This window comes from Bos grunniens, chromosome 12 (genome assembly GCF_055505025.1).
Source record: "Bos grunniens cultivar Pamir isolate PY7600 chromosome 12, Bosgru_T2T1.0, whole genome shotgun sequence".
NCBI classification, from domain to species: domain Eukaryota; kingdom Metazoa; phylum Chordata; class Mammalia; order Artiodactyla; family Bovidae; genus Bos; species Bos grunniens.
Window position 1 is genome coordinate 18,203,894 of NC_141176.1, and position 12,147 is coordinate 18,216,040.

General features: G+C 40.7%; 1 protein-coding gene across 4 annotated transcripts in view; it reads right to left on the reverse strand.

Moving 5' to 3' along the window:
* Positions 1–12,147, reverse strand: part of MED4 (mediator complex subunit 4) — a 45,705-nt gene that overhangs the window by 1,884 nt on the left and 31,674 nt on the right. For all 4 annotated transcript variants that reach the window (XM_086329009.1, XM_086329008.1, XM_086329010.1 and 1 more), the window contains 5 exons: positions 7,039–7,105; positions 5,015–5,185; positions 3,572–3,629; positions 2,340–2,426; positions 1,156–1,287 (listed from right to left, as the gene is read on the reverse strand). In XM_086329009.1, the coding sequence (XP_086185135.1) occupies positions 1,156–1,287; positions 2,340–2,426; positions 3,572–3,629; positions 5,015–5,185; positions 7,039–7,092 (502 nt within the window). In that variant the 5' untranslated portion in view covers positions 7,093–7,105. The remainder of the gene's footprint in view (positions 1–1,155; positions 1,288–2,339; positions 2,427–3,571; positions 3,630–5,014; positions 5,186–7,038; positions 7,106–12,147) is intronic.

Below are 12,147 nucleotides of genomic sequence, written 5' to 3' on the forward strand. Positions count from 1 at the left end.
CGTTAACTAAAGACAGCCCACGAACCACGACAAAGACCCAGTGAAGCTGAATAAATTTAGAATAGGTATTTTAAAAAATACACGGAAAATCATGAGATATGTAAAATATTAAGTGACTGCCCAAAAAATTTTTTCCTTTCTTACACCTTTTAGAAAACTTTTAAAAAGTTCTACCAGATGAAAACAAGTAGACTTCTACGTGAAACCAGAGGGGGTCTGAAGCTCAGAATGAGCTCTCATAAAAAACATACTCTATTTAGTTAGTAAAAAGTCCATTAGAAGCTTTGTTATTCACTTAGTTAATTTGGGGGTTTTTAACAAGTATGTTCATGTGGTATCCTTTAAACTGAATACTTCTTACTCTGTTTATAAAGTATGGTTCATTAAAAAAAAAAACCATGTCTGGAGCTTAAGTTAATGAGAGGCCTAATGCCTGAGGAAAATGGCACAATATCACCTTATTCTAATTTCTTGGGGCTTCCCTTGTGGCTCAGCTGGTAAAGAATCCACCTGCAATGCGGGAGACCTGGGTTCAATCCCTGAGTTGGGAAGATCCCCTGGAGAAGGGAAAGACTACCCACTCCAGTATTCTCACCTGGAGAATTCCATGGACTCTCTAGTCCATGGGTCGCAAAGAGTCAGACATGACTGAGTGACTTTCACATCACATTCTAATTTCATAGCCTCCATCTAGAACGGTCTTAAAGGACAGGAAGCAGAGAGCAGCATAAACTGGTAGTTAACTAACTCTAGCAACTAAAATCGGAGAAGGCAATGGCACCCCACTCCAGTACTCTTGCCTGGAAAATCCCATGGATGGAGGAGCCTGGTAGGCTGCAGTCCATGGGGTCGCTAAGAGTCGGACACGACTGCGCGACTTCACTTTCACTTCTCACTCTCATGCATTGGAGAAGGCAATGGCAACCCACTCCAGTGTTCTTGCCCGGAGAATCCCAGGGACGGGGGAGCCTCTTGGGCTGCCGTCTATGGGGTCGCACAGAGTCGGACACGACTGAAGTGACTTAGCAGCAGAAGCAGCAACTAAAATAAGATGGGTCCAGACCCTCAAACTTGTTCAACAGCCAGGTCTTTGTCTTCATCATCATCTCTGAAAAAAAGCCTTCATCTCGAAGTACTGTTCTGATGAACACATACCTGGCAGTCTGCCCGCTGCAAGTGCGTCCCCTGGGAGATGGCCGTTCACTCCATTAGTGGAAGGGCTGTTCATCTGACCCAGTAATCCACTTCTCATCTCCAGATCGGTTGGGTATGGTCTCCGTGGGTCCCCTAAAATACAGCCCGCTTTTAATTCAATCACACACGGAAATATGCTTAAATACCTTCTTGGAAATACTGATTTTCCTTGGTTCACTTTGAAAAACTCAAGCCACATTTTAAATTTTGGAATATTAAAGTCATCTTATCAATTGCTATTAAGAACATGTTAAAATTTTAATTACATGTATTTTTATATCTTTAGATCTTCACAATAACACTATATGAAAATTGTCATTTCAGCAACCATTCCAAATGACAAAATTATAATCCTGATTCCTCTAAATTAAAGCCTTTTCCTAATAACCTTTTTGTCATGTCATTTAAAGACTAATTCCTGGGGACTTCCCTGGTAGTGCACTGATTAAGACTCAGCTTTCACTGCAGGGGCCTCAGGTTCCATCCCTGGTCAGGGAAGTAAGAGCCCACATGCCACACAGTATGGCAAAAAAGACCAATTCCTATAACTTTCAGGCAGAGAATCAGAAGCCAATGATGTTCATTTCCAAACATGAAAGCACACTGTTTAGTTCTGGGCTGATGAAAAGTTGGCCAGATGTGAACCAATACTGGGGTATTTTCTCACCAACTCTAAATTATTTACCCTCCAAAACTGCAGCCACCCTTAATGTTTCAAGCTGTGGCAAAACACCACTGTCAGGAGTGACTAAAAATAACTACTCCCATCCTCCCAAAAGGCTGGAGCTCTACGCGAGGTCCCTGGCTGTCAATACACGTTGCAGTTTCTCTCTCCTGTTCCTTAGTTTCTCCAGCTTTCTGCAGCCTGTGCACCTGCTGCCTGGTGTCCAGTGCTTCATCTTTATACCCTAAGAGGTGGGATTGTCTCTCAGGCTGGAGCCCTTGTGGAAATCCCTCGAAAAAGTTGGCTTCTGGCCAGCCAGGGTTTTCCAGGTATACAAATACAGCTTTAGAATCATCACATATTACCTTGTATTTTAAAATATATACATTCTATATTTAAATCTTTTCTCCTATTTTATGTATAGCTAACCTAAGAATTTTCACAACCACCATGTATCTAGTAAAAAGAGAATCATTTTTACCTGGGACCCAGGTCAGTGGGGCGCACACAGCATTACTTGCACTAATCCTATGTGCATACTTAATTATTTCTTCAGAGGAAATAGCACCTAAGAGAGTCAAGAGGAGTTTTAACACTTCAGCCTACTAACATACAAGTTTGTCAGTGCATATGTCACAGTTACACTTCATTTAATACACTTAATTTTATTACACTTAATACATACACTTCATTTTTTATATTCATAAAAAAAGTGCACGTAAGTAGTAATATGTATAGCATGGCCTAGTTTTACTATTATTATTGTCACATATGTATTACACATCTAAGAAAAATCTCGAAGAACACACATCAAACATTAACAGCAGTTAATCTAAAATAGGAAAAGAGGGAATTTAGATGTAAATCACACCTACAAATCATGAAAAGCAAATAGCCAAGGTTTTCATTACAATTCTGACTTTTAGTATCCAAACTAAAAGATCCAAAATGGAAGCCTTTTAAAGAGAAAAGCAGGACAGGACGAGAAGGCAGGCTGAGCGTCTCCCAGCACCACCAAATGGGCACACCCCAAAGCCTTACTCAGTTCTGACTTCATGGTGCTTTAGTCCTATTCGAGTTGTCCACTGCATGCTCTCTCATCCTCTATCCCATCTTTCAAGGTCCACCTCAAATCACATTGTTTCCAGCCCATATTCTGTTCTCCCAACAATGTAAAAAACCCACTGTCTTTATTACACATTTAAGTAATAGCCATACTTCTTTATCTCATTTTGTAACCTGAAAAAGGACGTGACACCTCCCTAACAATGTCCAGCACAGGGCTGTAACATAGCAGACACTTCACAATAGAAATTCATTGGAAACTTTTTAACAGCATGACATGACTACCATTAATACTCTCATCAGTTTCTTGAATGGAGAAGGCAATGGGACCCCACTCCAGTACTCTTGCCTGGAAAATCCCATGGACAGAGGGGCCTGGTGGGCTGCAGTCCATGGGGTCGCTAGGAGTCGGACACGATTGAGCTTTTGACTTCACTTTCACTTTTCACTTTCATGCATTGGAGAAGGAAATGGCAACCCACTCCAGTGTTCTTGCCTGGAGAATCCCAGGGATGGGGGAGCCTGGTGGGCTGCCGTCTATGGGGTCGCACAGAGTTGGACACAACTGAAGTGACTTAGCAGCAGCAGTTTCTTGAAACCAAAACTTAAGTCTTTCAGAAAGTCATTTAATGTCCCCACATTACTAACCTTTCCTTGCTTTTTCTATTGACTTGAGTTTTTCTTTTGCTTGGTAAACAGCTGTTGCCTAATTTAAACAACATTTTAAAAAGAAATACAGATTATTCAGAACTATACCAAGTCCAGTTTTTGGCCTAATTCACAAAATCATTTATCCCATAGAAACAATATATAAAACTTGGAAATCCCCACAATTTATTTATAATATTCTGAAATACCACTTGGGTATCATTTACATCAGCTATAATTAATGAGAAAAATACCATATTTATGTATTTATGAATTAGCCTCCATTCACAAATTAATTGTTGGAAACAAAACATAAACTGGATTATTCGCTACCATTTTTGCTTTATGTCTTCTATCATAAGAATGCAGAAAACAGACCAGGTACTACTCCCAAAACAATCCTTACATCTGGTTCAAGGATAAAACACCAAAACACTTTTTTTTCTAGTTTACAAGGTAAGTTTGTAGGCTGAGAGTGTCACTCACTTACACATTACCAATGCATAATGACTGTTATAATGAGCTCTTCCCCTTCCCCCCTGGGCAAAGACAAACTCAGGGTAAAACGAGGCTGACCCTAGCGTGTGCATCCTTAGCCGTAACACAGCGGGTAAAAGCAGGCAGGCAGAGGGATCTAGGTTTAAGTTCCGTGTCTCTACTTTTACCCTCTTGGGCAAGATAGGTATTCATTTAAAACCATGGTTTCATCTGTAAAAATAGAAAAATGGTACTGACCTCATAAAACTGTTAAGATTAAGCTAATACACTAGTGTACCAGGGGGCACTAGTAAAACTGTCAGTTGCCATTGTCTTAACTCACAAGATTTATTCTTTTTCTAGCCCTCATGTTCACTGTCTTTAGAGAAGAGCCTGCAAAGTCTGGTCCGAATGAGAATCAAACTCAGCTCTTCCTGCAATACCACCACATAACAATTACGTAGGTCAGCACTGAGAGAAATAACTGAACAAATAAATTGTCTCTTTGAAATAGTAGAACAAGAAAAACTAAGAGTCCTCGACATATCCAAATCCCACCTCATTTAAGATGGAAGATGACATAAATTAATGTAAATTTTAATCAATTTATAAAATTGGTATATATTTTTACTGATTGCAAAATTTCTAAAACTGAAGATTTAGACTATTAATAAATGACACTTATATGAGGACAGGATAAAAGTAAAATGTCATACTTCTGTGAATTCAATCACGTGAAATCTTTAAATAATGAAAATATGGTTCTAAAGAAATGCAGAGTATCTGAAAATCATTAAAAAGTGAATGACATGGTCTTTCATCTAATGAAAGTGACAAGTTTGGTTAGATTTTAGACTGGAGATTCAAGTTTTCTGCCACTTCAAAATTCTGAAAATAGGTTTATTTTTTGTAAATAGAGTAAATAATAGCCCTTTTTACATTAAGAACCAGCCTCTATCAGCTTACCAGTATCTGTTCTGCTTCCTTTAGCTGTTTTTGTAGTTGCTGAATATCACTGTCTCTCTTTTCTACTTCTTTTTCTAAAACTTGCATTTCATGATGGATTTTTCCCTGATTAAGTGCCAATTTCATTAGTTCCTGAAATTCCCCATCTCTGTGAATTAACAACTCCAGGACCTGTGAGATAACAGTTGGTTAAAACAGACAACAGAATACTGAAGAACTACATTTCCAATGAAACCAGCCACACGTGAACTGGCAAGTCCTCAAAATCTTAACACCTTCAAAGTATTATTTTCTAATCATTATTAGAAATAAAAATAGCGTATCTATGATTATTTTAGAAAGATTAATCAAGATTTTCTACTTTTTCTAATTATATGCTATTCTTTCATACAAAAGAAATCTTTCAGAACTAGCAATATGCCAAAATGAGCAGGCTTATTCATTTCTCAGGGAAGGCAAAATTTGAGATGATTTTAGTTGACAGCCCTGGCAACCCACTCCAGTAATCTTGCCTGGAAAATCCCATGGACAGAGGAGCCTGGCAGGTTGTCCATGGGGTTGCAAGAGTCAGACACGACTGAGCAACTAAGCATGTATGTATGTTAGCTGACACCGGGAACTGAACAGACATTTCTCCAAAGATACACAAATGAACAAAACCAGAAGCAAAGGCACCCAATATCACTAATCATCAGGGAAATGCAAATCAAAATCACAACTGGATATTGCCTTGCACCAGCTAGGTGGTATCGTCAGAAAGACAAACGATAACAAGAGTTGGCAAGAATGTGGAGAAAGAGGAACCCTTAGTACACTGTTGGCAGCGATCTAAATTAGTGCAACTACTGCAGAAAACATTCCAGTAAGTGTGGAGGACACTTAAAAAGTTTAAAAAAAAAAAAAAGAACCACCATATGATCCAGCAATTGTTTCCGGGTATTTATCCAAAAGCAATGAAATCACTACTTGCAAAAAGATATCTGCACTCGTATGTTCACTGCAGCATTATTCACAATAGCCAATACATGGAAGTAATCTAAGTGTCCATGAATGGATGAATGGAAAAAGAAAATGTGATGTAGATCTATACACATGCACATACACACAAAGGAGTATCATTCATCCACAAAAAGGAAATCCTGGCATTTGGAATAATATGCATGGACCTTATAGAACATCACATTAAAGGAAGTAAAGTCAGACAGAAAGACATTGTATGATCTCAGTTACCCGAGGAATGTAAAAAAGCCAACACACAAGAAAAGAGCTCAGGTTGGTGGCTGCCAGAGGGAAGGGAGTCAAATGGGTGAAGGTGGTCAAAAGGTACAAACTTCCAGCTGTCAGACAAGTGAATTCTGGAACTGTAACGTACAGCATGGTGACTTTAAGTAAGAACACAGTACTGAAATCTGAAAGTTGCAGAGTACATCTCAGCAACATGAAGTTCTTAAAAATGTGCAGAATGCAACAGACATTTTTCCAAACACATACAAATTGCCAACAGGTACATGAAAAGGTGCCACCTCCACCTTCCTTGCAATTTTCTTAAATGGTCTTATCATAAAAAAGACTTCCTTGGAAATCCAGTGATTAAGACTCTGTACTTCCACTGCAGAAGGTGCAGGCTGGATCCCTGGTCAGGGAACTAAGATCTCGCATGTTAACTAAACTTATAATGGTAATTTTGCAATGTGCACGTATATCAAATCATAATGATATACGTATTAAGCTAATCCAGTTTAATGTATTAAATATATTTGTATCAAATATATAAACATTAAATATATATAATTAAATATAAAGAAGACATTAAATATATTAAATAATGTATTAAATATCACATAATTATATGTCAACTATATCTCAATTACATCTCACCTAAATGATGCAAAAAAATCCATTTAAAAACTGCAATTAATAATTTAATAGTCTGATCTTCCTGTTCTCACACAAAGTAAACATAAACAGGAAACTGAGGAAATGACGCAGGTTTTTTGTTTTTAATTCAAAAAGAAACCACTTACCTGGTTCTCCTCTCCAGACTGTAGCAACTTTTGGTTTCTTGAAATTGCCAGCATTTCTATAAGTTCTCTATAAAACAAAAACAAAGTCTGCAAAGTAAACACAACAGAGGCTCTCTTATCTGACCTCCACCCAGCCGATGTGCGGGACTGACAGCAAGCAGACTCAGAGCTCCTGCCCCACAGGCCCTCTGACTGGACTTCAGCTCTCACCAGCACAGCGCATTCTCACCAAGACTCAGCTGTGCTCATTACCAGCCCCATTTATTCAAGTTTTACTATTACTATAATTATATAAATCAATATGGAGTAGATAAACACAAATCAAGTATGACTGTGAACAGGCAGAACTGTTTCCATAAAAACCTAAGCTGGGAAATACTCAACAGAGGTGTTACAAAGGAAAACTGTATCGAACCAAGAGAAGTCAAGTCATAAAAACTCAGCAAGAGCCTGCCCTAAGACTGCCTGATGAGTGGCCAAGGGCTCATTTCACTTTAAAGAAACTGAAGGAGAAAACGCAGATGATGAATTAGGGGTGGTTTATGCAAGAAAAACTCCTGCTCCATCAGGGGTCTACAAATCCAGCCCATCTGTGGTTTAGGTAAGTAGCTATTTTAGGAAGACAGCCACGCCTCTTCATTTATATATTGCCAAAAGCTGCTTCCCATGACAAAGGCAGAACAGAGTAGTTGTGACGGAGAACTTCTGGCCTGCACATTTTTTAATTAACCAAACAGGTATCAGCTAAGAGGGATTCTTACACATAATAAATCATACATTTCTAGAATGCTTCTCTGTTAAATATGTTAACTTTCCTATATGAAAAATAGTAGAATGATTGGGAGGAAATGTGCAGCAGGCATTTTCTATTTATACATTAATTTCAAAATCGATGACAGATGGGACAATTCAGGAAAGGACAGCTTCACAATTAGCCGCCTGACACTACTGGTCAGTCCGGTTTGCACCTTTTCATCTTCATTTTCCATTTTACCTTCATATTCCCACCATCCACCTTCCTCTCACTAGCCTCAGGCTATTTAGTGGATGGTACCGACTGGACTCAGTATTTCCCACTACTACCTCCCTCCCATACACTACTACGTATGAATTAATTAAAGCTAATTAATGAGAAAAGTGGATAAAGGGGTGAAAAGTTCATACATTCAAATATTTCCTGAGTGCCTATTATGGGTCAGGCACTTTCTAGATGATCTGAGTTATAAAAATGAATTAAATGCAGAAGTCAAGAAAATATATAAACCAGAGTTGACAAGGATTAGGAAGAAAATTAAGCGGAGTGTTACAGCAGAAAGTGTCAGGGAGGTAGTCTGGCTACTTACACTGTGTGGTCAGGGGAGGTTTCTCTACAGGGTTATCTTTGGAGTAAAGCATGAACTAAACAAGAGAAGCCGGCCAGCAGATGTGGGAGGAAAGAATGCTTGTCAAAGACACAGCCAGTGCATCAGCGCACAGACGGGCTTGAGGAAGCACACCGGAGGCGCCAGGGAGGGCACAGAGCAAGGACGTGAGGGCTGCACCGTGTGGGGCAGGAGCCCCAGCCCGGGGAGAACTCCGAGGTCATCACAAAACGGAAAGTAAAATGCACAGACGTGTAGTGCCCTCTAGTCATCCCGAAACCATACCCTTCTCCTTCCCCACCCTGTCCCTGGAAAACTCTTCCACGAAACAGGCCCCTGGTCCCGCAGAGGTTGGCGCCTGCTCGTGCAGGGCCTTGTCGGTCAGGTTAAAGGATCAGTATTTCACTCCAAGTGCAAAGACAAGTTACTAAATTGTTTTAAACAGGAAAAGGACAGGACCTGATTCATGTTTTTAGACAATTACTGAGCTATCTGGAGACAAGACTGTAAGAAAGCTAGAGTGCGAATCAGGTCAGGTGGTCTTTGTAGGAGCTCAGGCAAAAGAATGACACTGGCTTTGACTAGGTCCTGGGCATGAGGATTTAGTCATGGAAATGGGGAAACCTGGACAGATTTAGGGTACATTTTGGAGGCAGAGCTGACAGGACTTGCTAAGATGACCAACTATTTTAGCCCATTTCTGTACCCCTTAATGAGATGAAGAGTTGGGAACCCCTGCCCTAAATGCAAGCTGGCCTCTGGGGGCTGGGCTGGGGGTGGCCGTGGGGAGCATGGTGTGAGATGCTGAGAAAGGAAGTACACAGGGCTGACCAAGAACTCAGGCACGGACATCAGGGCGTGGATTCAAGTCCTCTACTCCTTTCTTCTTGTGCGACCTGGAAAAGATGTTGGGATTGCCTATACGGTGGATCCCTCATCAGCCAAATGTAAGTAATCACAGCGCTACCATAGAGAGTGATTTTAAGGAGGTGATGTCCGTATGTATCTGAAGGACTTAAAACCCTGGCACCCTTTTACACTGTTGGCTGGAATGTAAATCGATATAACCACTATGGAGAACAGTATCGAAGCCCCTTAAAAACTAAAAGGGGATTTCCCTGGTGGTCTAGTCTGCCTGCCAATGCAGAGGACACGGATCTGATCCCTAGTCAGGGAACTAGGATCCTACATGTGTGTGTTAGTAGCTCAGTTGTATGACTCTTTGCGAACCCAGGGACTGTAGCCCACTAGGCTCCTCTGTCCATGGAATTCTCCAGGCAAGAATGCTGGAGTGGGTTGCCATTCCCTTCTGCAGGGGATCTTCCCAACCCAGGGATCAAACCCAGGTGTCCCACACTGCAGGCAGCATTATGCCAATATAAATTTTCATCAGGAGTCAAAATAACCAGAGAGAATGTAGGGTGGGAAGCTGTAACCAATGGCGTTGGACTGGAATTGTTATAATAAATCATAGATAGCCATTTCAAGACCTTGGAGCCATACATGACTCCCTAAAGCTAAAAACAGGCCCTTGAAGGAAGAAAACATGATTAAAAATTAGAACTATGCATCCATATACACCTGAAATATGTAACAAGTATGCCAGTTCTATTTGATACAAATTATTTGGGTTTCCCTGGTGGCTCCAATGGTAAAAAGTCTGCCTGCATTGCAGGAGACCGGGTTTCGATCCCTGGGTCAGAAAGATCCAAATTAATAGGAATCAGAATTCGGAGGCAAATTATTATAGCCCTTAGTTGAAATACTAACACATTCCTGACACTACATCTTAACCAAATTCCAATTGAATAATCCATGACGAATAGTATACTGGAAATAGTAGTGAACTGCGAGTACCGGACACCACAGTTCTCATCTCAATTCAGCCACTAACTAGTCACACATCCTGAACCAGGATCATAGTAAATACCCAGCAAATGGGATGTTAAATCCAGGAACCTAACTTCTTTGAATCTCTAGTTCATTTGTAATAGAGATCACTGGATTAAAAGATCCTACATGTCACAGGGCAACTAAAACCATGTACCACCTACTGAGCCCATAAGCACAGAACTCACCATGCTTTGCACACGAAACCACAGCAATTTGAAGCCTGTGAACCACAGCTAGAGAGTGATCCCCGCTCACCATAACTATTAATACAAATAAGTAAGTTAATTTTTTAATAAAACTAAAACTACCATGTGATGCAGCAATCCCACTCCTGGGCATATATCCAGAGAAAACTGTAATTCAAAAAGATACATGCACCCCAGTGTTTGCTGCAGCACTATTTACAACTGCCAAGGAAATGGAAGCAACCTGTCCACTGACAGAGGAATGGATAAAGATGTGATACACATACACAACTGAATATTACTCAGCCATAAAACAGAATGAAATAATGCCATTTACAGCAACAAGGATGGAACAAGGCATTATCATACTCAGGTGGACAGAAAAAGGTAAGTATCATATGATATCCCCTATATGTGGAATCTAAAAAAATGAAACAAATGAACTCATTTACAAAACAAAAACAGACTCAGAAAACAAATTTAGGGTTACTAAAGGGGGAAAGTGGGAAGGAGGAGGGATAAATCAGGAGGTTGGGATTAGCATATACACACTGCTCCATACAAAACAAATCATCAACAAGGATCTACTGTATAGAATAGGGAGCTCTACTCAATACTCTGTAATAACCTATATGGGAAAAGAATCTGAAAAAGAACAGATACGTAATAGATAAAAAAAAAATCTTGGTATTCTTCTAAAAGTTAAATCATTAAAGACACGTTTCCTGTAAGCTTAAATTATACAAAATGTCCCATCTCGGGGAAGCCTGCCTCCCAGGTAATGAGCATTAAGCTAAAATACCTTGTTTAACTCACAGGAAACATCCTGACCAGGCCCACCCTTGAAGGACTGCAGGAAGAAATTAACAATTCCCCTCCGGAAACTGTGGGAAACATTTGATTTGCCTCCCCTCCTAGTATAAAAGAAGACGGAATTCTAACTCAGACAGGTGGCTCTTTAGGGCACAAGTCTACCATCTCGGTTTGCTGGCTTTCTGAATAAAGTCGCTATTCCCCTGCCCCAACAATTCATCTCTCTATTGGCCTGTCATGAGGTAAACAGTAGGAGCTAAGACTGGATAACTGATATATACACACACACACACAACTGAATCACTGCTGTACACGTGTGTGTGACTGTGTGTGTTGCTTAGTCGTGTCCGACTCTTTGCAACCCCACAGACTGTAGCCCACCAGGCCCCTCTGTCCATGGGACTCTCTAGGCAAGAACACTGGAGTGGGTTGCCATTTCCTTCTCCAAAAGGAACTATAGAAAGAAAGTGAAGTCGCCCAGTTGTGTCCGAATCTTTTGTGACCCCATGGACTGTAGCCTACCAGGCTCTTCCCCCTATGGAATTTTCCAGGGAAGAGTACTGGAATGGGTTGCCAGTTCCTTCTCCACTGTACACCTTAAACTAACACAGGATCTGACTACACCGAGAACAGGCCTTAGGGAGGCTCCGCGCCACAATCACTGTTGACACAGACGTTCCTCTGGGTCAGTGGTCTCTCGCCAATTACACCAAGCTCCTCCTCGTAGTACCCCTGGGGACCGTTTCCCAGCGCGCAGCACCCACGGGAGTTCCTTATACGTCTGTCGAGTGTCGGTGGACGAAGGGACCCACACCCGGCGACCTCTGACGTCCGCTAAGATTCCCATATTCTGGAGA